Source organism: Cyanistes caeruleus, chromosome 18, assembly GCF_971803275.1.
Source record: "Cyanistes caeruleus chromosome 18, bCyaCae1.hap1.1, whole genome shotgun sequence".
Lineage (NCBI taxonomy): Eukaryota > Metazoa > Chordata > Aves > Passeriformes > Paridae > Cyanistes > Cyanistes caeruleus.
The window spans coordinates 7,209,815-7,235,354 of NC_141718.1; the positions used below are offsets into that span (position 1 = coordinate 7,209,815).

Sequence of the window (25,540 nt, forward strand, 5' to 3'; positions counted from 1 at the left end):
GGAACTTTGAATGCTGTAGAAACTGCAGGTGCTCAGGTTCACCCTGCCAGCACATCCTGACAGTTCTCTGGCTGTTGGGGAACTCTCACAGGCAACTTCCTCTGTTCCCAGGCTGATGTGAGGAACCTTCTCTGCAGAGCACTGCCCTCAGTGTTCCTCCTCTGATGGCTTTTGGGAGAGAATGTGACTGTGCCTGTAGCTTAGAGGATGGGTCTGTAGAGAAGGTTTGGGCGAGAGGTCACTCATCCTGAACAAATTGCCCCTATGCTCTTTGTCACTAAAAACCCACTGGCAGCCCTTTATCTGCTGGTGCTGCATCGTTTGATTAGTCCAAGGCATCCTCAGGGGGCTGTCTCAAGGTTGTGTGATGCATGTTTCTGAAAGTCTGAGGAAGTTGGTGTTATTTTAATAGAAACTCTATAAATCCTCCAGAGTAGTATTGAACTTACTGATAGGTGCATCTCAAGCTTGCATTGCTCTTCATAATGTACCTAGTGTTCCAAATAGTGAAGATAAAAAAAAATTGTGCAGGTTCAAGCAGCGTTTGGTGTTTGAACTGCTTGCTGTCAAATTTGCACCATGTCCTATCAATTTTCCTGCTCAGTGGTGCCATGAGAAGGGAGTCATTACTCACCTGAATATCACTTCTGAAAGTTGATTTGTAACTAAAAAAGTTGCTCTTAAAGAGGGGGATGGAAGGAGAGAGAAATACCAAATGCTGTCAGCTGGCTGCAAACAGAAGGCTTTATTTGCTTTAGATAAGCCTCTTTTCTGTCTATTGCATAATTTCTGTCATAATCTTGTTTACTTATTAAAAAAAACCACAAAAAAACAAACACGAAATTAAAATTAAAATGCAGTGGCTTTAGTGAGTAGTTTTCTCCCAGGGGTGATATTCTAGATAACTTCAAAGATGTGTCCTCAGTATTGAATTTTGGGTCTGTATAGTAAACTTTATTGATTGTTTGAAATGGATTGGTTGGGTGCTGTGCTCTGGATGAAGCACGTCAGCTTTATACAAATTCTAATGCTCTTGGCCAGGACTGAATGGAAGTTACTCGAGTGAGAATTTCCCAATGACACTAGAGGCTGAAAATTGGCATTGTGCAATATGCTCGGTTACAATGAAGCAGCTTTACTGGAATACAACAAAAAGACTGTGTTCTTAGTTTTTTAAAAAATTAGGCAGATTTGATTGTTTTACATAGGTGATTCAGAAGCTCAAACTTCCTTTTCTACAAAAAGCTATTAAAGTATCCTTTTGAAATCAGTGCAATGAGTAATTCTTACACTGCATTCACAGTTATCCCAATGAATATGCACTGACTAAACCCACATATTTAAAATTCCTGCATGAGTGCTATTTCTGCAGTAATGAGAACCTGCACTTGCTGGATTGGACAGACTTCATCTGTACAAAAGATAAATGGCAACCAAAGAAGAAGCTAGGAAAAAATTTTAATAAGACACAGGAAGAAATATTAAGAGATGACTGGAAAAGGATCTTGCCTGTTCTGTAATCAAAGCCATGTAGGAGTTAGGAAGGTACCCAGGACAATGCAGCAGTTGGGATGGAGTGTCTTGGTTCAAGACAACATTTGAAAGAAACGGGAATTCTTCAGGGAAGGTAAACCCAGTGAGTATATACTGGTTTTTCTTTCTTGGTTCGTCTCACACCTGAGAGTGAAGAGAGAATTCAACATCCAGTACTGGTACTTGGCCTACAAAACTGGTAGGGTTGGCAGACCTGCAGGACCCAGGTCTGGGCCCCTGATTATTTGCTCTACTGTTTTGCTGATTTTTACCATTTTTACATTTCTGAAGTTCTTACCAGCTGTCAGTGCTGCATTCTGGTTTTAATCTTTATATTTGAGCATCAGTTGGCATGTGGAATCCTCTGATTTACTCAGGTCAGAATGCTCTACTTGTGTCTTTATAGATTATGTGCCTGTAAATTTCTTGTAATCTTTAAAGAAGCCATAAATAACTCATTTTATTTTGATATATATATGTGATTTGTAAGTGTTTGGGAGCAGTAACAAAAATGTCATATGGGTATAAAATACAGGTTTTGGGGTTCTAATTTTTTTTTTCAATGTAATAAGGATCTGTGTCTGGTTTTGGCTGTCAGTGATTCGCTTTTTGGATTATATTAATTTTTTTCTGCATTTCCTGATTTGATTTTGTCTTGGCTGCTGCTGATGGATCCCTGTGTTTTCCTGCATCCAGCTCCAATTACTGAGCAAGCACAAATGATAGCAGGATTCCCTGCTGTCAACAGGCTTTCTTCTAGCAAGCTGACCTTCTCTGGAGCAAATAACTCTTCTTTGCTAGATGATAAATAGTTTTGCAAGAGCTTGTCTGCTACTTCATTGCCAACCACTTTTGCTACTGCTGAAATCTGAAAAACATCTGAAAATTAACCTCTGTTCATATGACCATCACACAGTGTTTTCATTAATTAAATGCCACTATGAAGTCCTGGAACTGGTGATCCGTGAGAAATGGTGTTTTCAGAGGAATGTTACTTCGTTAGCCTGATGGTTTGGTATTTGCCTCACTGAGAGGCTGGCTTCATTCTTGTTCTCCCTGTCCAGTTTGAGTCACTCTGCTTTGGGCTGGCAAAAAAAAAAGTACTGCAGTTAATAAGCTCTGAAGGATTGCTTGAAAACTGATTTTCTCTCAACTGGACTGCAGGAGAAGTTCTTCTGACAGTTCTGTTAGGGATGGGACAGTTCAGAGGGTAGAGCAGGTGTTTGTTTCCAAACACATGGTGGGTATCAGAGGCCAGAGCCATGAATCCTGCTTGTGGGAGCAGAAGGGGCATCACCCTTGGACTGGTATGGGAACAAGGCTGCCCCTGTGTTGTGAGCTTAGCAGCTGAGCTGCACATCTCCACTTCTCCATGTGGTACAAGTTTCCTTAGCCAGGAGACCTGCAGAAATGCTTAACTTCCTTTCTGTTTCTGAGACTTCTCTAAATGAATAGGACCCACTTCTCTTAAATTCTTTAACTTTTAAACATGTTTTTATTCCCCCTTGCCTCTTGTCTTCCTTCCCCAGAGGTAGCCCAAGTGTTTTAGAAACAACATAGTCAACTGAAGCTCATTGAATAATTCAACTGTTGCCTGAAGTGATAGGAAAAAGAGGACGACCCATTTAATAAATCAACCAGAGCTAAAAGCTCTGTGGTTTGTAAAAATGTTCATCTGCCCTCCCTTTGAACTACCCGAATTTCTCTTCTGAAGCATGGGGGTTTTTTTCCTTTCAGTTGCGTGTTCCCTGCTCTGGAAGGGAGCCTTATGTACCTGCAGGTTATCCTTGCAAGCTGATTCTGATAGATTCTGTTACAGCTCTTTTGCAGAGAGTACTGGGGGTGTTGCTTCACTGTGAGCCATTCTGTCCGTCCACACAGTGTTCCTGGATAGCTTCCTGTCTCATGATTGCTTTCCTATTATTCCTGCTGAGGCCTTCTGAAATATTCTAAGTCACTGCTGCAGAAGGAGCTCCCCAAGAACTACCAATCTCACCTCTTAGGTTGCTTGACCATTTTTAACCTGAGAAATGAAGGTATTTTGAGGGCCACTGAAGTATGCCTTCTGAAGCAAAGAAAAGTGACCTAGATTTTCATATATGTTTCTGCTTTTCTTTGAATAATATTTATTATTTGAATAAATAATTCTCAAAGTGAACTTTATTTCTTATTTGTGCATTGTGCCTGTTACCTAGAATGGGTCTAAATACAAGATACTGTCTTTAAGGGGCATTGCTTAGAAATATGACTGTCTAGGGAAGTTCATAAACCTTTTACTAAAGACATTCTTCTGTCTGTAGGCTGTGTCAGACTTGCATTTAATCCCTTTGCACAGGCGCTTGCCAGCACATCAGCGTGTTATTGTACAAATTGCTTTTTCATTGTTGCTGTAATTGTAAAATAATCCCTCTATTATACCCACCCAGTGATCACTGCGTTATCTTTTTGCTGAGCTGCAACATTTCTTGGTGGTGTCCTGCCTGTTGAAATGAGAGATGTTTATTAAATTGGCTTTTCAGTTGTGGTTCAGTTGAATAACTGGCAGAGTGATTGGTGGGAGAGACTTACTACATGCCCTGAAACATCATTGACTCCCTTGCAGTTCATTGCTTTTTTGGGGTGTTTTTAATGGTCTTTCCTTGAATCTCTGTCTGGGCTCATGGAAATCATATCAGGTTACTGAGATTTGTGTTCCAGGGGCTGCTGGGGACAAGTTTGTGAATACTGCTGTGCATAAATAAACAATCGTAGGTTTGAAATCCGGGTCTGGGGAGAAATGATCAGTTTGCTTCTGTTGCCTGTTTTGACTAGAGAGCTGAATTAGCAGCTAAAATGTGTGCTGTGGTGTGTTAAACAGCATTGAATGGGAGGCTACAGAGATAATCCTGGGGAGAGGCCATTGAGGTTGGTACTGAGCCTGCACAGGCTTTGCTGTTCTCAGTGCTGAGGTGGTGGCATTTTCAGTGGAATTTTGTATCCTTTGAGGCATCCTTAGCCTCTTCCTTAATCAAGAGGTGTATTGCAAGGTAACACTGTACTTGATCAGTTTTAAGAGCTTTTGGCTGGTTTTGTTTTCTGCTATGTTTCTTATTTTATAAAAGGTTGGATTGCTTTCTCTGTAGTTGTAAGGCATTGCAAAAAGAGGCTTCTTCCCCAGCCCTTCTCACAAAGTGTATTAAAAAGTAAATTTGAAAAAATCCCACTGGGTGTTTTTGTTATTTTCTTCTGAAACACAATCAAGTTCAGATGACTTATTCTAGACATAACTAGGGAGATGGAATAGTGTGTCTGGATTTTCTTGCACTCTTGTCTTCTGTCCAAACTGGGATCTGCTTGCATGGCTTGGTTGGTGTGCTGTCGGCAGCCTGGGGTTCAAAAATTCCCCCAGGTCTGGGAGGGAAGTTGACCTAAGTTTGCAGAGTTAAAAATCCACAAAGAAATAGAGGCATCTCACATCTCTTCATATATTCTTGCACTTCAGCCTTGAAAGAACTCTTAAAATTTTGTTTTTGAAGCCCTTAGTAGAACCTTGTAGAACCACTAGAGTTAGAAATAATTAAAGCAAGTGCTAGCTTCCCTAAGAGCTGCAGGTACCTTCTTGGTGACAGGTGGTGGCACAATCCCTTGCCACATAAAGCCATCATTGCAGAAGTCATGCTGACAAAGTTGGCAACATCTGGCTGTGTCATGGGGAAGGATTGGGGAAAGGATGAATTGCTGTATAACAGAAAGTTAGAGTTCCTATATCCATGCTTGACAGGCTCTTCTTGGCTTAAACCACCCTTGCCTTTCCCTGTAAATTAACATCTCCCCCTCACCCCCAGACAAAATACTGGGACTTTGTTCAAGCAGGAAGCAATAAATAAGGCAGAGTCAAACTGATACAGCAAGTAAAATATTTGCAAAATATTTTACAAATATTGTAAAATATTTGGCTTCTTTCAGGTAGTAGTTCTGAAACAGAGCTTCTCCTCTTCAGGAAGTTTTCATTGGCCACGTGAATGGTAGGAGCAAAGGGCCAGTGATAGTCTTGAAGTGCTCAATCTCTCATACCTACCACCATGAGTGGTTTTGTAGCCCATTTCGTCTTCAGAAAATCAGTTTGCAGTAAATATGGCTGATTTGGAGACATTTGAGTGTATTTAACAAAAAGAGATCAGATATTTTTTGTTTTGGTGTAGTTTGAAGTTCCATTTAAAGCTAAGCCTGCCAGTTTTCACAGATCAGCTTTAATGTTATTTTCCCCACTTGCTACACCAACAGCAAGATATGTTATCAAACTTATGAGCCGGCCAAGTCAATAAATTCTAAATGCAACCTAAATTATTTTCTGTCTGCCTTGCACATTTTTACGAGGTTGTTGAAAGGCTCACTTGATGCGTGTTCAGATGAGCAGGGGAAATTAAATTGTTTTCCCCTTTCTTTCCTCTTCCCTCCCCATGACAGAGTGATGTGCTTTGGCTTGAAATTACAAAATGTCTTTTAAAGATCTCTGAAGTAGATAACAGAATTGGTCTCAATGGTCCTTTTTCAAAAGGATATCTGGAAATGCCTTTTTTTTTTTTCCTATTCAGAAACTGCAAAGCTGATGGGGGTTTTTTTCCCCATGAAATATTACTGTACTACTGAAAGACTGTCTTGCCTAATGGAAAATCCTTTATGTTAAAATAGGACAAAACATCCAAGGTGTATGATTTTTCTACTGTATCACTGTGATGCAGCCACGTTATTTTTGTGTTACTCTATTGAGGAATCAAGCACATCAGGAGGCGATGATATGTTCTAGTGTGTGATTTGCTGTTGGCTGCAGCACAAACCTTGTGTCCTGTCACTGGCTGGGTGCAACCACGCATCTGCTTGGGCTGCTCCTGTGGAAATCGGTTCAAAAGAACTTTGCTCCATCTTTCATCACCTCCATAGATCATTGTTTCACTGTTCACACTTTTGTGTGCATAGGAGATGAAATCTGTTTCTAGGAGGCTGATTTGGTTGTTTTTATAAGCAAAATAATGGGGTTGTGTTCTTTCCAGATGCACATCTGCTTATGCACATGCATAAGGGGAGGAATACCAGGCATCAGGACAACTTGAGGGGTTTTGTAAATGTTGCCCAATAAACTAGGAAAAAACCTTAAATGTAATTAAGCCAGTAAAACTAGGGCTACCCAGTGATTTACTTCATCTATATCAAATCAGCTTTCAAACAAAGAAGTTTTATGGGTGTCATTTAACCACTTCATAGTAACTTACTTGTAAAGCCCCTCTTTTGACCAAGAAAATGACTCTTTGCTGTAGACAGCTGGTCCTGGCCTGTTAATCTGTCAGAATTAGACAGATCTGACTGCTGCTGTTGTGCTTTGCTGTTCCACAGCCCAGGGAAATACTTGGGCAGATTTCGGTAGGTAACCCCTGACATCCTTCAAGTGCAAACACGTTTTGTTTCTAAGCTCAGGATATATCTTCATGTGAAGGTAGTGGAGTGATTTGGATGGCTCAGCTGGAGAGCAGTTACTGTGTGTTTGTGGGAGAAGGATGATGCTGCTGGAAGGCCAGCAGCTCTGGCTGCCTGCCCTGGAGCTGGCCAGCAGATCCTGTGGCACCAGCCAGCCTCACCAGCACAGCAGATGGACACACCAGAGCTGTGGTGAGCCGTGCAGTTACGAGGAGTGATGGCCTATCCTGAACCTCATCTAATGATTAATTAACATGGAAATCAGCGAGGGTGCAAAGAAGAACAAACAGTTTTCCTCAGAAGGACCTCTATAAAGTGAATGAGCTGGTGAGCCACAAAAAGGACTGAAGAGGCTTTGTAAGCAAAGAATGTGTGTGTACAGCAGACAGTCAAAATTGGTTGTAAGACTAGAAAATTTACAGAATGGTGCTCTATTTTCCAGCTCACATTCACATGACTGGGACACTCCTTCAGGATTTGTACTTACTACAACAGCCATGCTTTTCTTACTGTACATGTAGAGAAGGAGCAGGGATTGAGATTTGACCTCTGAGCTGTATGTAGAGCTGGCTTCCGTTTGGAGACTAAAGAACTTTTTTTACTTTTCTGAGAAAAAGGTTTTTAAAAAGCACATGGTTTCTGCAAGAGCAGAAAATACTTGAAAAGTACATGTTAATGTTAAGATTGAACTGAGGGACTTCAATCCATTGGAAAAGGCTTTTCTCACCATGTAGGAATAAGAAATACATTCCTGTAATACTTTACCTTTGTAGATACAGAGTTTTAATTTGCTTACCAACTAAAAAATAAGAACTTCTCTAAGCTATCTCCTTTGTAGTTTACTTTTTGCCTTCCTTTGTTACTAGCCTGTATTAAAGAGTCCAGGAGATGATTGTGTTGATACTTCCCAGGAGGAAAAGAGCTGCTATTAATATAGCAACTTCAGCAAAAATTTAGATTAAGCTTCATGGAATTGAAACTGGGGCTCTACAAATAACCTGAACACTTACAGCTTGTAAAGCTTCATGTAAAGAAGATAAACATGTGTCTCTGCCTCTGTTGATGGATGTCACTGGGGCAGTCTCTATATATCCCTATTTCTCAGGCTCTTTGTTATGCCATTGAAGGAGTCAAGAATCTCACTTGTCGTCCTGTTCCTTATATACATCTCTTAAAATGAGCAATCCCTGGGACACTCTGCCAAGTATGCTGAGAATAGCAGTGATGGACAGCAAGTTGCAGGACTAGTGAGTAAGATGGTTTATTTTGGCCCAGTGCCTTTTTGTTGAAAGGGAATGGTAATAAAAACTCCGAGCAGAGCTCCTGTGAATTGTATTTGACAGTTGGAGAAGGTTGTTCTGAAAGGCAAGGAAGAAATGGCTCCTTTGACCATGTGGTTAAAGAACTGGCTTTTCACAGTTAGTGAATGGGAGTCAGAGTGCTTCGCTAAGGTGGGGTGGGCAGTGAAGACCCAGAGAGAGAAAATACTGTTGAAAGTACTGAAGGAGATAGGAACCTCTGCAGGAATAGTAGCTGATGTTGAGAATTTAAGAAAATTGACCAGCATATTGAGTGCTTAGGGAAAGTTTAGCAAACACATGAATTTTAGCTGAATTGGGGGAAAAAAGTGTGAGATGAGGACAAAGTATGGCCTACAGGGCCAGGGGCATTGTGCTAGTGAATTTCAGAGGACTGTCAAGTTTTTTGCTTTGGTTGTTTCAGTGTTAGATACTGGGATGGTCTCATTGCCATGAGAGAGAATTAGTCAGTGTTCATGGGAGTCCTGCAGTTTCAAGTGCAGTGGAGTCCTTCATGTTTGAGTTCAACAACACTGTGACTTTTAGCAGGAGCCTAAAGTGATATACAACATCTGTGTAGAGCATTGCTGAAATTCCTGATAAATGAGTTCCAGAGGCAACCTTCCATTTGTGGGACATTTCACAAAATTTGCCACACAGAAAGAATAAACTTTTCAGCTGGGCTCTTCAGTGGCCTGAAAAATTAAAGAACCAGAGTCTTATCTTTGGATGATGGAAGAGACGAGAGTCTGTTTGTCAGACACCGATCTCTTCAGACTTACTGCTGTTGCTGACCACCAATGTGCCTTGTAAACTCAGGATGACTGGAGGCACTGAAGCACTGGGGAGTAATCTCTTGACAGTCTGTGCCTCAGTTTCCTCTTCTATGAAATACATAGCCTTTAAAATGAATGCTGGTTTTGAATTTCCCGTGATTTGGAGAAGGCAGTGATTGTGAAATGTAAAATATTTTTGGAAGGTCATTGAATTATTTCCATTTATATTTCAATTTACAAATGGAAATAGGGCCTTTATTTGCTTGGGACATATGCAATATTGGAGAGCTGGTGATATCCCTGCTTTTGTAGCAAGGTCACGTCTGTCAATACCATCCAGATGTGTATCCTCAGGGTTTGTCTACACATGGCTTGCACGGTGTGGTGTTAATAGCTCTTACGTTGTCTCCCAGCAGGGTCCCACCCTTGTGCTTTCACCTCTGTGTTTATGCCCTTTTGCTGCATTCACACTGCTTTGTCTTCCTGTCTTCATCTGTCTTGTTTCAACAATTTTGGGGGAGTAAATCTTGCATCCTTTCCCTGTATGGGAGGAAAAAAAAGAAATAAAAATAATTTTTAAAAAAAGTACTAAGAAGCCCATCACAGAATGACAGTGAATAGGAGAAGACCTGAACCTTTTTGTCTCTGTGATTCTTCGTAGCAGCAGAGAAGCAGTGTAAATTTTAGGATAGGTAAAAGAAATGCAGGAATAAACAGTCCCAGAAGTCATCTTTATATTACATTACTTGTGGTATTCAAAATGGATTGATCCTAAATGGAGAGGAGCAGGGGCACAGGGTTCTGTTCGTACTCAGTGCACAGTGTCACAGGAATGGCAGTGCCTGGGTAGGTGCACTCGGGTATTGCAAGACAGGAAGGTCAAATGCCTGCTCTTAGATGACATTTTGTCACCCCTGTTCTTGGTGCTTTTGACAAGTACCAGGTGACTTTTAGTTAAGCTCAGGAAAAAGGTTATGAAAGGTTTTTCCTCTTTGCTGCTGAGTGGAGAAGGGACGCTGTGGGTGTGCAATGTGAAGGATGAAACCAAGCATGTCCTCTTCAAAATATGGAATGTGATACTGCTGTTGCTCAAGGCATCAGTACTGAACTTGGTGTAGGAGATAACTGCTTTGAGCCAGCATGGCCACATTCCAATCAAAACTTCATTTTTTGCCTGATTGTGTTGGCCTGAGCAAGTCAGATGTTCCCCAGTTTTGTGACCCAGTTCTGTTTTGTGCCTCCGGGACAAGGTCTCTTGTATGCTTCTTCTAAATGTGTTTGTGAGAGTTCCAGAACAATTTCAGAGATGGGGGAGAGTAGTATAGAACACAAGAAAAAGGATAATATAAGCTTCCAGTTGTTTTTTTTTCCCACCTCTGACTTTTCTTCTGATGTGTTTTTCCCAGCTGAGGCAAAGTGTTCCTTCATTTGAGCTGTTGCACTGCCATGGGTTGAGCAGAACCGTGCCTGAGACTTGGTGTAGGTGATAGCTCAGTGATGTTTCCTGATGAAAGGTGTCCTGCATCTCCAAGTGATGGCAGCTCAGGCTGGGCCCTCTATTTTAGGGGGTAGCTGCTGTGGTTGACCTGAGTTGACTGCTTGAGCTTCCTGTAAGATCTTTAAAATGAGGTGTGAAGAAATAGACAGAAAGTGAATCCCATGAGGTTGTGAAAAAAACAACTTTTGAAAGATCAGAATGGCTCTTAGGGTACAGGAGTGAGTGACAAGGGAAAAGCTTGACACTACCCACTGCTGCTGATGCAGCAGAGTGCAGCTGCAAAATGGGAAGCGAGCGCGTTTTTTCTAAGTTTGGCGAAGTGGCTGAGAATCTATGGCTTAACTGTAATGGAGTTGTAATTCAAAGATGCCCCTTGTCACTGTGGTTTATTTATCCTGGTTTATAACATCCAATTGGGAAGTTTCTCTGCCTTCCAATATTTTGCTTGCCTGATACTTAATTGTGCTTTGGTGGTACGAGACTTGGCTCCTGACACAAATGATGCCACGTTCATTTAATAGATTTGTGCTGGAGATGAATTTTCCTCTCAGTGCAAAATCTGGGACACGAGTCAAGTAGGTTCTGCTGGCCTAAACATAGGCTAAGCCCATCACTGCAGGGTCAAAGTTCTGCACAGGATTTTGTAAGTGCATAAGAGCTGCTTCAGTTTTTTTCTTTCTTAATAACACAGCTGTGCTACATAATGTGCCTACACAGCAGTTGGGAGGAAAAAATTTACAGACCAAGATGGTTGGCTTTTGTTTAATGTTTTTAATTGGCAGTTGGTGTGCTGTGTAAATTCACCCTGGCTGTCCTAACAATATTTGTGCAGATTTTAGTCTTTTTGCTTTCTCGCACCCAAATTATTGTAATTTCTCAGAAGAGCCTATTGTTGCATGTAAAATTTGTGTACATTGTACAGTTGCACTTCCATGGCTATATTGCAATATAAGTTTTTGCCTCCTGTGTAAATCTTGAGTTTAACAGCCCTGGTGCCTGCTGAAGTAATGATCTGCATCATTTCAGGTGCTCAGTGAACAGTCAAGAGGAAAGCGTTTGGCAGTTCCCCTATGCTGTTGCTGCATGGGAAATCAGTTTCACTACTTTCAAATGCTTAAATTCATTATCAGCTTAAGAAGCTTTTCTTGCAGAAATTGAGGGATTGGTTAATTACTCTGCTTTAGTTGCAGTCACAAATGGTACGTTCTTGCCCCTTCCCAGGGTACAGGTGGTTCCATGGCTAAAAACTGCAGTGCGAGGGAGGGCAATTAAAGGGAATTAATTCAATAAACAGTTTGTACTGAAGCCTTTGACTCCCCACACCCACCCACCCACCCACCCTGACCGCTGTTTGGAAATACTTGAAGAAAACACCACTCCCTTACTAGGAACTCAAGCGTGGCTGTGGCTTTGTTTTGATTTGTTCCAGTTGTGTTTTGCCACTTGGAGTGATGTTGTGATGGGCTTGTCCACCAAGTAAAAGGCTCCCAGACATGTTGCCATTTCTGTTTTTCTCCAAGGCTCCAGCTATTGCACTCCAGCTGAAGATTAGCTTGCTCCTCAGAACCAGAAGAGAACAGTGTTTGAACTGCTAATGCATCCTCTCAGGCCAGTCCATGTGCTGACTTCAATTATCACTTCCAAGAAAGGTGCCCCTGTTTGAGGAACACTTAATCATATGCTAACATTACCAGAAAAAGGTGTAGTTATCTTCTGAACTATATAAATGCCAAACTGAAATGAAGCATGGAAAGGTGAAATGTACTTCTTCTTAAGGGAATCACAAGTGCTGTGCCTTTCTGAAATGGAATGGATGCAGGATATAATTGAGGTCATGTGGGAGGTGCAGGAGGTGGGAGGGCACAATTCCTTGTGCCCTCTTGAAGGTGTGTTGCTCTTGTTTCCCAGGTGAGCTTTATTGTGTATTTATAGAAATCCTGATTTTTCAGAAGAACAGTTGTTTCAGCTGTATGCAAAATAATGAATTCAGAAGCAACAGGTGAGGAAAAGGGAAGTGGATTAATAATGAAACAATTCACCTGTTCTCTCCCATTGAGATTGTTGTCCTTGTTCATGCTGAAAGGTGACCTTTTTTCCTGAAATAAAATCGGAAAATTGGATGTAACCATCCCAAAAATCCACACAAAGGCTATGGAGGGACTGATGGCAGAAGGGACAGGAAGCTCTATGAAAGCTGTACTGTATTGAGCTGTGGAGTGATTGAACGGTCTCAAGGGGGTCAGAGATCCCATAAACCTGGGCAAGGCTGTAGGGGACAGGTCCCCAGTGGGCAGAAAGGGGGATAGGCTGAATGGGTGTCTTCTGTGTCTGATCTTAGCTAATGCTGAATGAGCTTATTATTTAGATGTTCATTGTGAATTAGATAAACAGTGAAATAATTAACAAAGCAGGCACTTAAATGGTTATTGCATGGTTTAGAGCTGACTTTATTTAGATGAATGAGGTACTTCATTCTACTATTAGCTGTGCCCTAGCATAAAGGATTTTTTTTCCCCCCTCTCTTTTTAATGATTGAACACCACAAACAGAAAATGCACTGTGGCTTTTGCTGGAAATACTGCACAATAGCCTGCTTCCTTCAGAGGGAGTTCATCAGAGACTCCCAGTGACTCACATGCAACTTCTGAAAATACTGTCTTAGTTTTCTCAAATGTCAAAAAATTCTCAGGGTGTTTGATACAATAGAAGAGATCATCAAGTCATGAAATGTGGATACTTGACTTACTGTCTAATTAGAGCACGCTGTAGCACAGTATTCCAGGTACTGTTAGGGTATACTTAGAAGTCTGTCATCATTTTTGACGTTCTCTGAGCTGCTGATTCTTTTTCCTCAACTAGTTTTTAGACCCAAGTAATCAGTCAGCAGAGCTGCTGACACTGGAATGCTCATGGATTCTTTTTGTAACCCCTGGTCAGCTGTTGGACCCCAGATACCTCACGCTCGGTTACTGGACCCTAAACTGCAGATCTTTCATTTTTCACTGTACCTCATAATCTCTTTCTGTGTTGTGTGCCTTTCATGATTCTCACTCAGTACAGATAATTTAACAAGACTTGCAAGCTGTTTGCTTTAGCTTTCATTCTTTCACACACACCACGTGTAGCCCATTGCCTCTGCCAATGAAAAAGAAAAGCAGTTACCAGAGGTGTAGACCCCTGACCTCAATTCTGCAGGTTTTCTCTTTTACCTGTTGCAGTACAGCATCCTGTCTGTGCAGGGCTTGGATCTTGTGAGAAAATTCAAGGGCAGTCAGAGGGGTGATTCAGATTACTGCAAAAGCTGACCGAGTTTCTGATACTCTAAGGTATGTCACAGATGGGATTTTTCCCTCCTCCTTCTATTTTTTTTTTTTTTAAACAACAAAGGGAGAAAGACTTATGACATTGACCATGACTGTGCAGACCAGTCCTTGGAGTAGATGCTCAGTGTACTCTGTCTGGCATGGTTTTCTTTTTAAAGGCGTTACCAGAGAGACAAAGTGCAGCAGTTACACAAAGCCTGCCTTGGGAGAACGTTATTAGTAAATCCCTAGATATGACCTGTTCTTCAGAAATATCGATCAAGGCAATTTTATTTCCCTGTCTCCTTTTGCATGGGGAAGGGTGTGTTTTCATCTGGCCTTCCCTTACTAAACCCTTCAGCTGTTTGGTACTTCCCTGGTCATCTGGCTATATTTTGCTAAGACTGTTACCTCCTACTGTTCCCAAAACGTCTCAGTGATCTGGAAGAGCAACTGGATGGAAAAAAGGTTCGTGATTTGTCATAGTGGACTTGCTCCATCAGAAACAAGACATTTAAGCATGTTCTGTAAAAATGCTTGATTTTATTTTTTTTGTACTTCAAATTTTTCTGTGCTCCATATATAAAATTGTCAAAGATTTTTGGTATATTCTACTAAATTCCTATTGGAAACCTAGCTGTGAATTTGTACAAAGATGTATTTGGATAGATGTGCTGGTCTGTGTAGTCTATTTAAGTGTAAATTTTATACATTACAGTTGTCCTTGCATGGATTTTATTATTATTAAAAGTGGCTTCTCTCCAGAGTAATTGCTCTGCTTTACTAGTGGTTTAATTTTATTTCAAAAGAGCATTGTTTTTCCTTCAGGACAGTATTTGCATCAGGAGTTACACCGAGAAGCTATAGCTGTACCTTTCCTACAGTCAGCCTCCAGGTAATGTACAGCTACAAAGACATCAAGGACTCATCTGACAACCTGTACTGTGAAAGTTGGACTCAGAAACTTTTTGAGAGCTTTTGCTACATTATATATTGCAAAAAGTCACTAGCACTCTCTGGGGAGATCTTTGCAGGAAGTTCCTTTTAAATCTGTTGTGAAAAACCTTAGTAATACTTCCTGTTTCAAGAGCAGAGAAGCAGATAGGTGAGCTAAATCTAAATCACGTCTTGGTTCCACTGATGGCACAGATGTGGATTTGGAGATGAATTTAATGTAGCTGTGGCTTCTTCCCTGTTTACCAGACCTTAACAGGTGTATTCCCCCTTCCTCTGTCCGATGCTTTCATGTTGTGGCAGTTGAGCTGCAGTAGCTCCTCGTGGCCTGCCTGGAACAAGCTCCTCTGGAATACCTTCAGAGCAAGAGCTGTCTGGCAGGGTCTGAGCTGGTGCTTAATGAAGTGAGCACGGGGCGCTTCTGTTGCCGGTTGCCTTTCGGGCTCTCTTCAGCCATTCCCCAGAGCTGCTGTGCAGATATGAAAGAACAAATATGACATTTTTCAAAGGACCAGGCAGGAGTCATTGTGGATGTCATCTTTCACCATCAACTGAATTGTGTCTGCATGCAGATCCCACTTCAGCATGGACCTCATCCAAATGCCTCCTCCATCCTCAGTGTCCATGCTCCCAGGGTGAAGCTGACAGTACAAATCACATCTTCACATCTTTTCACCTAGTCTGATTTATTTAATAAACAGATGAAATTATGCTTGCAAATTAATCCACTGGATAACAGTGCATGACAGAAGACAGGATTTGATCCGGCATGCACTTGGTGTATTTGAAATAATTTTTCTTAATCCTTTGATTAAAGCCTTTGACTCTCCAGCTATTCTGCTGAGATTGAAAAATACTGCAGTGTTTTAATATCTGTAGCTGGATTTTGCATGATATTCCTGTTCTTTTTTCTTCAAAGCCAGCAGTGAAGAAACAGAGGAAAAAGGAAACCCCAACAGCTGTGTAGAGTTGATATGCTTGGGAATTAATCATTAATGTCTTGCAGGTGGGCAGCAAATGCATTATGAAGTTTTCTGTATCTGCTGAAAAGATCCCTTCAAGCCTGAATCCTTGAAGAGCAAATAAATGCCTCCAGGAACAGCTCAGTCTCTACACAGGGGGTTATTGAGGTTATGCTGATGTGATGTTGTGGGTAGTTACTGCTTCTCCAAATCTTTTCTGTAGGTTTGTGCTGTAAACCAGAGTGGCTGGAAACTGAGCATTTACCATTTTTTGCTGTTGTATGCCTTTTACTGGCATCTGGAAGAGAAATACATCCTCCTAAATTAGCTGTCAGAGGACTTAATCACTGGGTGGGGCAGATACACTGAATTAAAGAGGAGCAGTTTATTGCTTTAAGAGAAGTTTGCCATCTCTTGGAAAGATGAAGTGTTGTACCTGGTGCCATGTGGCATGTTACAAATCTTTTTGAAACAGCTCTCCCAGACAGGAGTTGTCATCCCACCTTTTCCATTTGCAGTGTTCTAACCACTGTGTTGTGCACTAATGTTTTATACGGGTCACTTCAAAAGTCTTGCTTGTCATAGGCCCATTATCAAGTGAAAATATGTTTGCCAGGCAGGTAGCACAGATCCTGCTGACTCTGTTTGCAGCCTGCCTTACAGAAGATATTATTTTCTGAAGGTAGCTTTAATTTTTGTTCTGGTTATTACATACTTGTAAAGAAATGAACAAGGCCTCTGATTTTATGTCTTCTTTCAGCATGTTCTGCTGCTCACCAGCATGACCATCTTCCTCTGTAGGAAACTGTTTTGGACTCAGCACAGTCACACCTGTTTATATTGACAAATGTTTATTTTGTGATGTGCTTTAACCCTTTCCTGCAGCAGAATTGACTCTTTAAGTTGTACAGTTGGGCTGTCCTCAGCTCCATTTTCTTGAGGTATTAAGCTGAAGAAACTCAAGCCTGTCCTAACATGTCTTTACAGGAGCGTGGTTGTAGGACTGCTCTCCCTCCTCTGCTACTGCAGGCTGAGCACAGGCTGTATGGAATTAAATAATGCCATTATGGCTGCACCTGGCCCTTTCTGGTGCTGTGAGAGCTGTTTCTGTCTGAATTATGCCAAATGCCTGGTCCTGGGGCCTGTCCAGCTTACAGTAAGCACTGTGTTGTAGTGGTGGTACAATGGTAAAATCTTGGAACACACTATGTTAATATAGCTGAGACACTCCTTTTCTACTGTAGACATCAGCTGTAGACTATTTCTGAAAGGGAGCCATTGCCTGCCTCGGGGATGCTGTTGCTGCAGTCTGAGTTCACCACTGGGTGTGGTAATTACAGTTGTTGATATTCAGGTTTCTGAATTGGACTCAGTGGGTATTGTATACGTGAGGGAATGTTGAAATTGGAGACCTGGACTAAATAAACATCAAAGGTCTCTGAATCTGCTAGAGAGGCTGCCATAATGAGTGCTTGTCCTCCGATACTCTAAGAGGGTTTTCTGGCCTCTGCACTGTGTGGTGCATCCAGGGGGGTTAGGAGAGGTGGCATTGCAGTGGAGGAGGAATGTCTTACAGAGTAAATTGTCTCTCTCAGGGATGAGGATGCACAACCTGCGCTGTGATGTACTTATAAGAGGGAGGTTGCAGGACTGCTCTCCCTCCTCTGCTAAGAGTCTGAGCTTACACAGAGAGGCTGGTGCAGGATGAGTGCCTTAGTACCAGGAATAACAGGAGTTATGTGACACTGACATGTGATGAATAAAGTTTCTCATTGAGAGATTGGTAACTTTAGAAAAAATGATGTCACTGCACACAGTTGTGCCAGACATAGTCAGAATCCAAAAATACCTCTCCTGTACTGATGAAAGGGAGCGGAAGAGGATGTGATGGATGTAAAGGTTAGTTTGGTAGTAGTGGCATCAATTGCTAGGAACAGGTTGGTGTAAAGAATGTAACTGTGTGTGAAAGGATCAGCAAGGGTTACTGCAGGTGAGGGGCCAAGAGATGAGTTGATGGCCTCAGATGAACACTTCTTTCTGTGCCTCTGCTATATACTATACTTCTGGCTGAAGTTAAGAGCATGTGTTTGCTTTTTAAAAATTATTATGGATTAATTATTATTAATTGCCTTTTCCATGTATTCTACCATAGATACACTGTGAATTTGATGAATACAAAAGCATACATTAGTTTTTCAGGTTGACTGAAGTGTTCTGATGAACCTCCTGGGTAGTCACAATGCCCGACGCCTTTCTGTAACAAAAACAGGGCTCCAGTCTTAGAAGCACAGCAGGGCATATGGGGAGCAAATTAATTCAGTAGATATTAATTAATAAACACATTTCCTCTGGGGAAAACCTTTTAGCACATCCACTGTTTGGCCCGAGATTGCTTGCACGCATGAATGGATAGCAAACATGCTTTCCTGAATTGTCACTTGTTATTTCTTGATGGGCTGAGGAGTGCCTCCTCCAGACTACTGCTGCCAGGCTTTGGGAGAACAGACTGCAGCTAATACTTGAGCTGTCTCTCAGCCACCAGCATTCTCACACAAGCGATGTCAGCACACGTCGCTTTCCAGCCTGGCCCTGCGATGCTGAGCTGAGCCCGGCCAGCTCCCGGCAGTCTGAGGTCTCTTTGTTTGGAGCTCCCTTCATCCGTGTGTGCGTGTGGAGTCATCGGCTCTGATACAGCTACTGTACGTCCCGAGGCACAGACCTACCCTTGCAGAGCAGAGCTGCTGTGGAGTGGGCAGGGCATTGCAGAGCCTCTTCCAATGCAGCAGCTGTTCACATCCCTCTGTGGCCCTGCACTTGCTGAGCAGGGTAGGCTGGATAGTTAGTACAACACTGCAGGGCAATTCACCTGAGCTCCAAACCTCCACAAACTCATGTTCTTTTAGAAATAAATCCATTGTTCTGTCATCACGTTCATATTGCTCCAAGGGTGAGAACAGTGAACACTTGTGCTGGAGTCTGATCATTGATGATGAAGATGTTAGCATCTCTCCACCTCCTGATAATGAATTAGTTCTCCTGTAAAACTTTTTAGGAGAAACAAGATCCAAATGGTTTATAAAAGCTTTGTGCTGCTGACCATTTGAACTTGCTTGACTGTTCAAACTGCAAAATGCTGCATAATATTATAAGAAATTACTTTCACTGATGTTTTCTTCTTTGGGTTGCTGGGTTGCTGCAGGTGTGACGGTAATGTTCTTGAAGCAACTCACTCAGTGATTTGCTCTGAAGTTGCCATTTTAATGGTGTAAAATTGCATTAGATTAATTACACAGACTTGTACTGAAATTTGCTTCTATTGCTGCTGAGTATGAAGATAGAGACCTACTGTGGAGGTGAGTGCAAATCCCTACGATGGAAAACCATCTTCATTGCAAAATATGGCAGTGCTTTAGAATGTGCAGACTGCTGAGGTGTGAGCTTACCTGTGGAGGACCAGAAGTGCTTGTTAGTCTGCTTTTATGGTTTCTTAGGTGCTTAACATTACGTGAAATGCTCTCCATTAAAAAATGGTTTTATTTCTTGTGGTATGCGTGCAAGAGTGAAATTGTGAAGAGGAGAATTTTTTTCATAAAAGTCTGTAAAGAATACAGAGGCTTCTCTGATGATCTCACTTTCTCTTAGAGAAGTTATGGGTATAAAATGCATGATGAAAAATTTTTATCAATTTTATCTTTCAAAAGAAATAAAATTTCTAAGGCTTTTAAAATTTAAATATGCTACTTGAACTTTATGGAAGAAACAGTTAAGTCCCCTTAAGTACTCACTCACTGTGTGTATATATTACTTATCAAAATGTTACCAGTCTTTTTCAGCCACATGTGTAACCTTTCCTACTTGGTATTTGCAGCCTGTATCCTTAGCAGGGAAAAATACTAATCCCTGATGAGTTCAACTGAAATGGTAGGTGAAGTCAGCAGAAATCTTTCTACCCAGTGAGCTGGCAGGGCGTGTTTGTAAGCCAGCAAACTGCAGTGCTTTGCAAAATATTATGGATCCAAAAGCACAATGAATTATGTCTACCAGATTCACAAAGCTGGGATTAAGAATAGCTGTAACGTCTGCCACTGAGGGTATATAGAGCACATCATCTGGTCTATTTTCTGGGTTTCTAAACACATTTCAGATATGTACTAACAGCCTGTTATGATATATTTGGTGGCTTTTGTTAAGTGAATTATGTGGCTATCCTTTGGTTTCATGTCATTTTCCAAACGGAGCCATGCTCTGTTCAAACTTCTTGGCAAAAGCAGTTCTGTGGTTTTTTCTGTGATCAGAGTTTGCTGATGATTCCTTGTTCAGGAGTCAGTTTAATTTCTCTGTGTGTGAACTGATAAATGGTGGGAGGCTGCAAATGCTGATGTGTTTGGTCACTGTTGACATAGATAATTGAATTAAGTGTAGAATCAGGCTAGCTTTCTGCCTGTGGGGTGTGAAGTGTTCATGGTGTTGGACACAATTTGCTGTTCAGGATGGATATCTTTGTCTTCCACCCGGGTAGCTAGATGGGTACATTTGCTCTTCCTGACATGCTGTCATCCCTTGTAAGCAAGATTTATTAATTTGGCTCCATCTTTGTGTTGTGTTGTTCTTGTGCTTCCCTGGTATTTGTGGCTCGGGGCAATATTCTCCTCCCAGTCCTCAGCTTGTCTGCTGGAGCCCTGAGCTGTTCTGCCTGGGGGCTGGAAATGCTGGGGCTGGCACAGCAACTTCTGGTGTGGGACATGGGTTGTAATACAGCTGGATCTGAGCTCTCCTCCCCTTTCTATACTTCCCCAAATTAATTGTTCACATGCCACTATGGGACAGTTCAGACCCATTCTGTTCATGCTGAGGAGATCCAGAAGTATCCCCAAGTCACACACAAGGCATCCTGCTGTTGCCTGAGACTGTTCACTTGTGTCAAATCAAATACTGGGCTTGTGCTCAGGCTTCTTGTATTTTATAATCTCTTCCCTGTCAGTACAAGATACACATCTAATGAGAGCTTAGCAACAAAACATAGTCTAGGGCAAACCACATAAAAAGCCAAAGAATGACATTAGGGTGTTTGGAAAGCCTTAATAAAGAATCTTAATATACGGCCGTGTGTGGAGGGAGCTACTGTTCACCAAAAGATTTATACGATGAACAAAAGCAGTGTTAACAGGATGGAATTAAAAACTGAAATATTTCTTTCATGCTTCCACCCTCCTCTTTTCCTGCCACTTTTTTTCATGTGAAAGCCAATGATTTTGCTTCCACATGACACTCTTCCCTTTTATAGGTTCTGTATCTTCTCATTTTTATCTGTCTTTCCCTTTCCCTGCTGTACCTTATTGTTTGGCTTTGCCCTCTCTGGACAGACTTAGGCATTTTATAATGCTTTTCTCCTCTGCTCATCTTTTTTTGGTGTTCTTCAGGCTCCAGCCTTGCTTTTGCACCTGTTTGCCAAGCTTGCCCTCTTCCATGCATATGTTTATCTATTGCTGTTATACTCCTGATTTAGCAAGTTGAGATGTAGAATATTTTGGATTTCTGTCAGATGAACCTACTTGCTAACAATTTGTTTATATAATTGGCAAGTTAGTCCAGGTCAATAATCCTGACTTGTAGGTTCAGCAGCAGCTTTTTGAGGGTGTTTTTTGCTGCTGGAGACTCTAGGAAGGAATTAAAAGACACTGGCTTTCTCTTGGGAAAAAAACAAACCCACAAGCTGAAAATCAAAGTAGGGTGAACCCTGCTGGTGTGTGTTTCTGAGAATATTCCCAGTGCTGTGCTCAGGGTGAGTCCTGGAGGCAGGAGCAGTGTATATGGCAGGGTGTTCATTGTGGGTGGTGGACTTGCTGCTGAACTTGTAGTGATTGTCTTACTGTTTAAAAAAGGTGGGTGGGATGACTGTTCACCTTTGATTCGTTGTGAAGAATTGGGAGAAAAATAGCTTCATTTGAAGTCTGGGAAAGACATCTGTGTGTATAGATGATCCCAGGACAGCTAATGCTTTATGGAAGACTTTGGTTTATTTCTGCCAAAGTTTTGGTAGTGAAGGCGGGTCATAGGAAAGCCTTTAGAGGAGAGAAGGCAAGACTGGGAACCTGGGTGCTGCATATTCTGCCAGAAGATGTGAAAATGGCATGCCCTGTGCAGACCTGTTTTATAAAAGGAGTCTAACACAGGAGGATGGGTTGTGAGAAAGGGAGGCAGTCACTGCTGCCAGCGTGTGTGTAGGGATTTAGGTGCTTCGAGCAGTTCTGGCCTGGGTGTGAGCAAGTTGCCTAGGAGTTTACTAACACACCAGATCCTATTTGTAGCCTCAGCTTGGCAGGGCTTCTCTGGAAAAATTAAAGATTCTGTTTTCTGGCATCAAACCACAACAGGGAGTAGGAGGGAAGTGCAGCTGTCCTGTCCTTAGGTTCAAACAGCTTGTCTTGCCAACTGCAGAGTAGTGTAGCCTTCGGAGCATGAGTTTAGTTTTTCTGATGGTTGTTAATATCAAGTCCTTAATGTCACCCTGATCTTTTGTTTTTATATGTGTGTATTTAACTGAGAAATGGCTCTCTCAATGTCCCTCTGAGAACCTGTTTAAAAGTGATTTAGACTGCTGACTCTTGGGCTGTGCCTTGTCTTAGTCTTTCTCATAGTTGAATTTCGTTGTGAAATCCCAAACAAAAGCATATCAGAAATAATAATAAAAAGGGTGCTATGTAAATAATTGAGTGCTTGGCAAATGTGATAGGATTTTGCAGTTCCAGTACATTTGTGTAGAAGAGCTGACTGTATACATGTACCAGGAGGAGTCACTGGTCATAGAAAGATGCCTATTTCCAGCAAGTATGTGGAGCCATTAGCCAGAGCTGATGACAAATGGAAAAAGCCAAACACATTTAACTAGGAAATTGAGAGCTATTTTACTTTGCTGGTGAAGGTATTTACCTCTGGGCAAGTGACTTCCACCTTAGCTTAAATGACTTTTTCCTTTTTGAGATTCATGCTCATCATGCAGTAATAGCAATCCTTGCTGAGTGACCTGACTGTCGATACTGAGCGCTCTTATTATGAACTGAATGGAGCCAGTGGTTTCCCATTAATTTTCTAGGTGACAGTGCCTGGATAAATGGTGCTCATCTCTTTCCTTTCCCTTCAGTCCCTGGTTCCTGCTGTCCCACGGCTATTTCAGTTATGCTGGCTCCACAGGTTTTTGGGAGCTGTGCTATGGACAGCAAAGGCTGGGGAATGGGCCAGACAGTCCTTCCTGGGCGATGGTTGTTTCTCAGTTGATACAATGCTATGGTTTGCAATTTGGCCTTACTTGAAGTACTGCTGAGAAGGGGCTCACTGGTGGGAGGAGAGGGAGTTCCTTAGGCCAAAAGATGAACAGACATCATTAACCCTTCTCTGGCCAACAGAAATCTCATTATTGTGTTTAAGTGTGGTTTCCTGAGGGCAGGCTGAGGGGGATGGGGAATTACTTCACAAACTTTAAATAATTTATTCTTAGCCTGAAAAATCTTCAGGGTGTTGTAGCAGCTAAGCAGGAGCAGTTGTGTGCATGCATGTGAGCACCTCTCCATTATCAGGTTTATAAGTAAATAGAAACATATTTTTTAAGAATAATGAAGTCCAACCTGTTAAGGAGCAACATTTTTCAATGTGTTTCTTCTTTCCTATATCAACTTGCACAATTTACACTCACTGTCTTAAAATTAAATGTGTGTCTTGTCAGTCTTTATCACAGACACTGGGATTGGTTAAACCGTTCTCCCTGAAGAGTTCTCCATCAGCTTTCCAGTATACCTTTAGGCACTTGACTTGTAATCAGATCACTCCTTGACCTTCTTCTGAGGTTAATAGCATGGACCTTAGGTGTGAAAGAGGGACCTCTGATCCTGTTCCCTGGCTGTTCTGTTAGCTGTGCTCTGAGCCCACTGCAGTGTATCCACATCCTTCGCAGCTGTGGATACAAGAACTGAACAGATCCTTACTCAACATTTTCCCTCATATCCAAGTGCTCACTTTCATGTTTTGTTTTTCCTTTTTTTTTTCTTTCCATACTGTTTATTGCTAATTTAGCATGGGCACACACTCTATTAACAGTGTGTATGAGGGCTGACCATGTACAAGTAGGGGTTATATAGTCAGTCTTAGGGAATAAACAGAAAATATGTGAAATAAACAGACTACCGGACATCAGTGAACTCTCTTGAGTAGTTGAAATAGCACAGTAACTGCCTTGCACTTGGAAAAATTGTCTTTCTGCTGGAATCTCTTCCATTTGGAAGATTTACAGCAGTAGGAGTGTGGCCTTTGGCTTTGTTGACTTGTGTGTGTCTCTTGGTGTTCCAATGGTCCAGAGACCTCCTGCACAGTTCCCTTCCTGCTGTCCCTTTCCTGCTCTCTGGGGTTGCACAGTGGTGGAAGCCAGGCTGTGGCAGAGGCTGTTCACACCTCCCTGCTGTGCTTTGTTCAGGCCATGGCTTTCAGTGGGAGGCTGGAACTGGGTGAGATGCAGCAGGGGGAAGAAGTAGTGTGTGATTTAACAGGGGTAATGTCCTGGGGAGCTGTTTGGACTGACACAGTCCTGCAGCCTCACTGCCAGGCAGACCTGCTCTAGGGCTTCATAGTAGGAGACACTGGCAGGCACAGTCCTTGTGAGACGGGTGACTGTATTTATTGTCAATTGCTTTGTATTCCCTAGAATGAGAAATCATTTATTTTAAGGAACAGCCTTCTTGGAATGCAGGCTTAAAAAATCATCAGTGGTCTGTTTATTCTGTTTCCCTCAGGATTAGAAAAACTTTTTTTGTTGTTGTTTTTTGGATTTTTTTGCTTTTTGTGTTGTGTGTTTTTTCACGAAAAGTGTTTTTGTTGCGTAGTTCAGATCTACCAGCAAGATTGTGGGTGGGTGAGGAGATGAGTTAAATTTAACACTGATCTGATGTGGCTCCTAGGACACTCAAATAATGCTTCAGCCTTGGTCGTAATTCAAAGAATGCAGAGATGGTTTACATCTGCCTTGAAGTTAAAAGCAATTCTCTAAGGTAGTTTTGTAGCAGTGCAAGTAGGCGTGTGAGTGTTAGCCTAGAACAGGCTGTGTCTGGCAGGCTTTGGTTTAGCTCACTAATGATGTGTGAAGGTGGCTGGGGTAGAGTCTGGGACACACAGACTGCATAAAGAAACTTTCTGCTCTCACCTGCCGAACTGACGGTTGTTTTTTTTGTTTTAGATGAAGGACCTAGCTTGTACTTCTGACTCCCATGTGCATGTAAGTTTGTGGACTTGATATCTAGTAATAAATGCATCCATTTAATTTGTGATCCAAACTCTGTGGGGCCTGGAAGAAATGAAATCTGAATGCTTGTCTTGCAGAAAGGAATGTAAAATTAGTCATCCCACACCACCCTTAATGCCATTGCTGTTGAAGCAGCAGGTGGAGATGAAGGAAAAAACTTGGTGGAAAATTGTAATCCATGATATAACCTCATCCCACTAAAAATACCCTGATTTAGCCTTAGTTAGTTCATCTGAAAGACTCCAGAGAGGAAGCAGGTCAGATCTGTTTTGGGTTTGGTCAAAGATTAGGCATGCAGATTTACATTGTATTTGTCTTGGGAGGTAGTTTGGCAAATTGCAGTGAACTCTCTGTACAAATCTTGGTGAGAAACAGTCATTTCCTGCTAGTTTCCTACTGGGCAGGCTGTCCAGATAAACACTGGCCATGCTGTTGACAGTTAAGGTTAGGAGAGCTCTGTGTGCCAGGTGCTCTTTCTAT

At 41.9% G+C, this 25,540-nt stretch overlaps 1 protein-coding gene across 50 annotated transcripts in view; it reads left to right on the forward strand.

Annotated features, from left to right (window-relative positions):
• ARVCF (ARVCF delta catenin family member) overlaps positions 1–25,540 on the forward strand; it is a 249,348-nt gene that overhangs the window by 128,096 nt on the left and 95,712 nt on the right. For 26 of the 50 annotated variants that reach the window (XM_086856241.1, XM_086856216.1, XM_086856235.1 and 23 more), the window contains one exon: positions 24,995–25,033. The exons of the other annotated variants lie outside the window; for them this stretch is intronic. In XM_086856241.1, the coding sequence (XP_086712367.1) occupies positions 24,995–25,033 (39 nt within the window). The remainder of the gene's footprint in view (positions 1–24,994; positions 25,034–25,540) is intronic. 50 annotated transcript variants of the gene reach the window in all.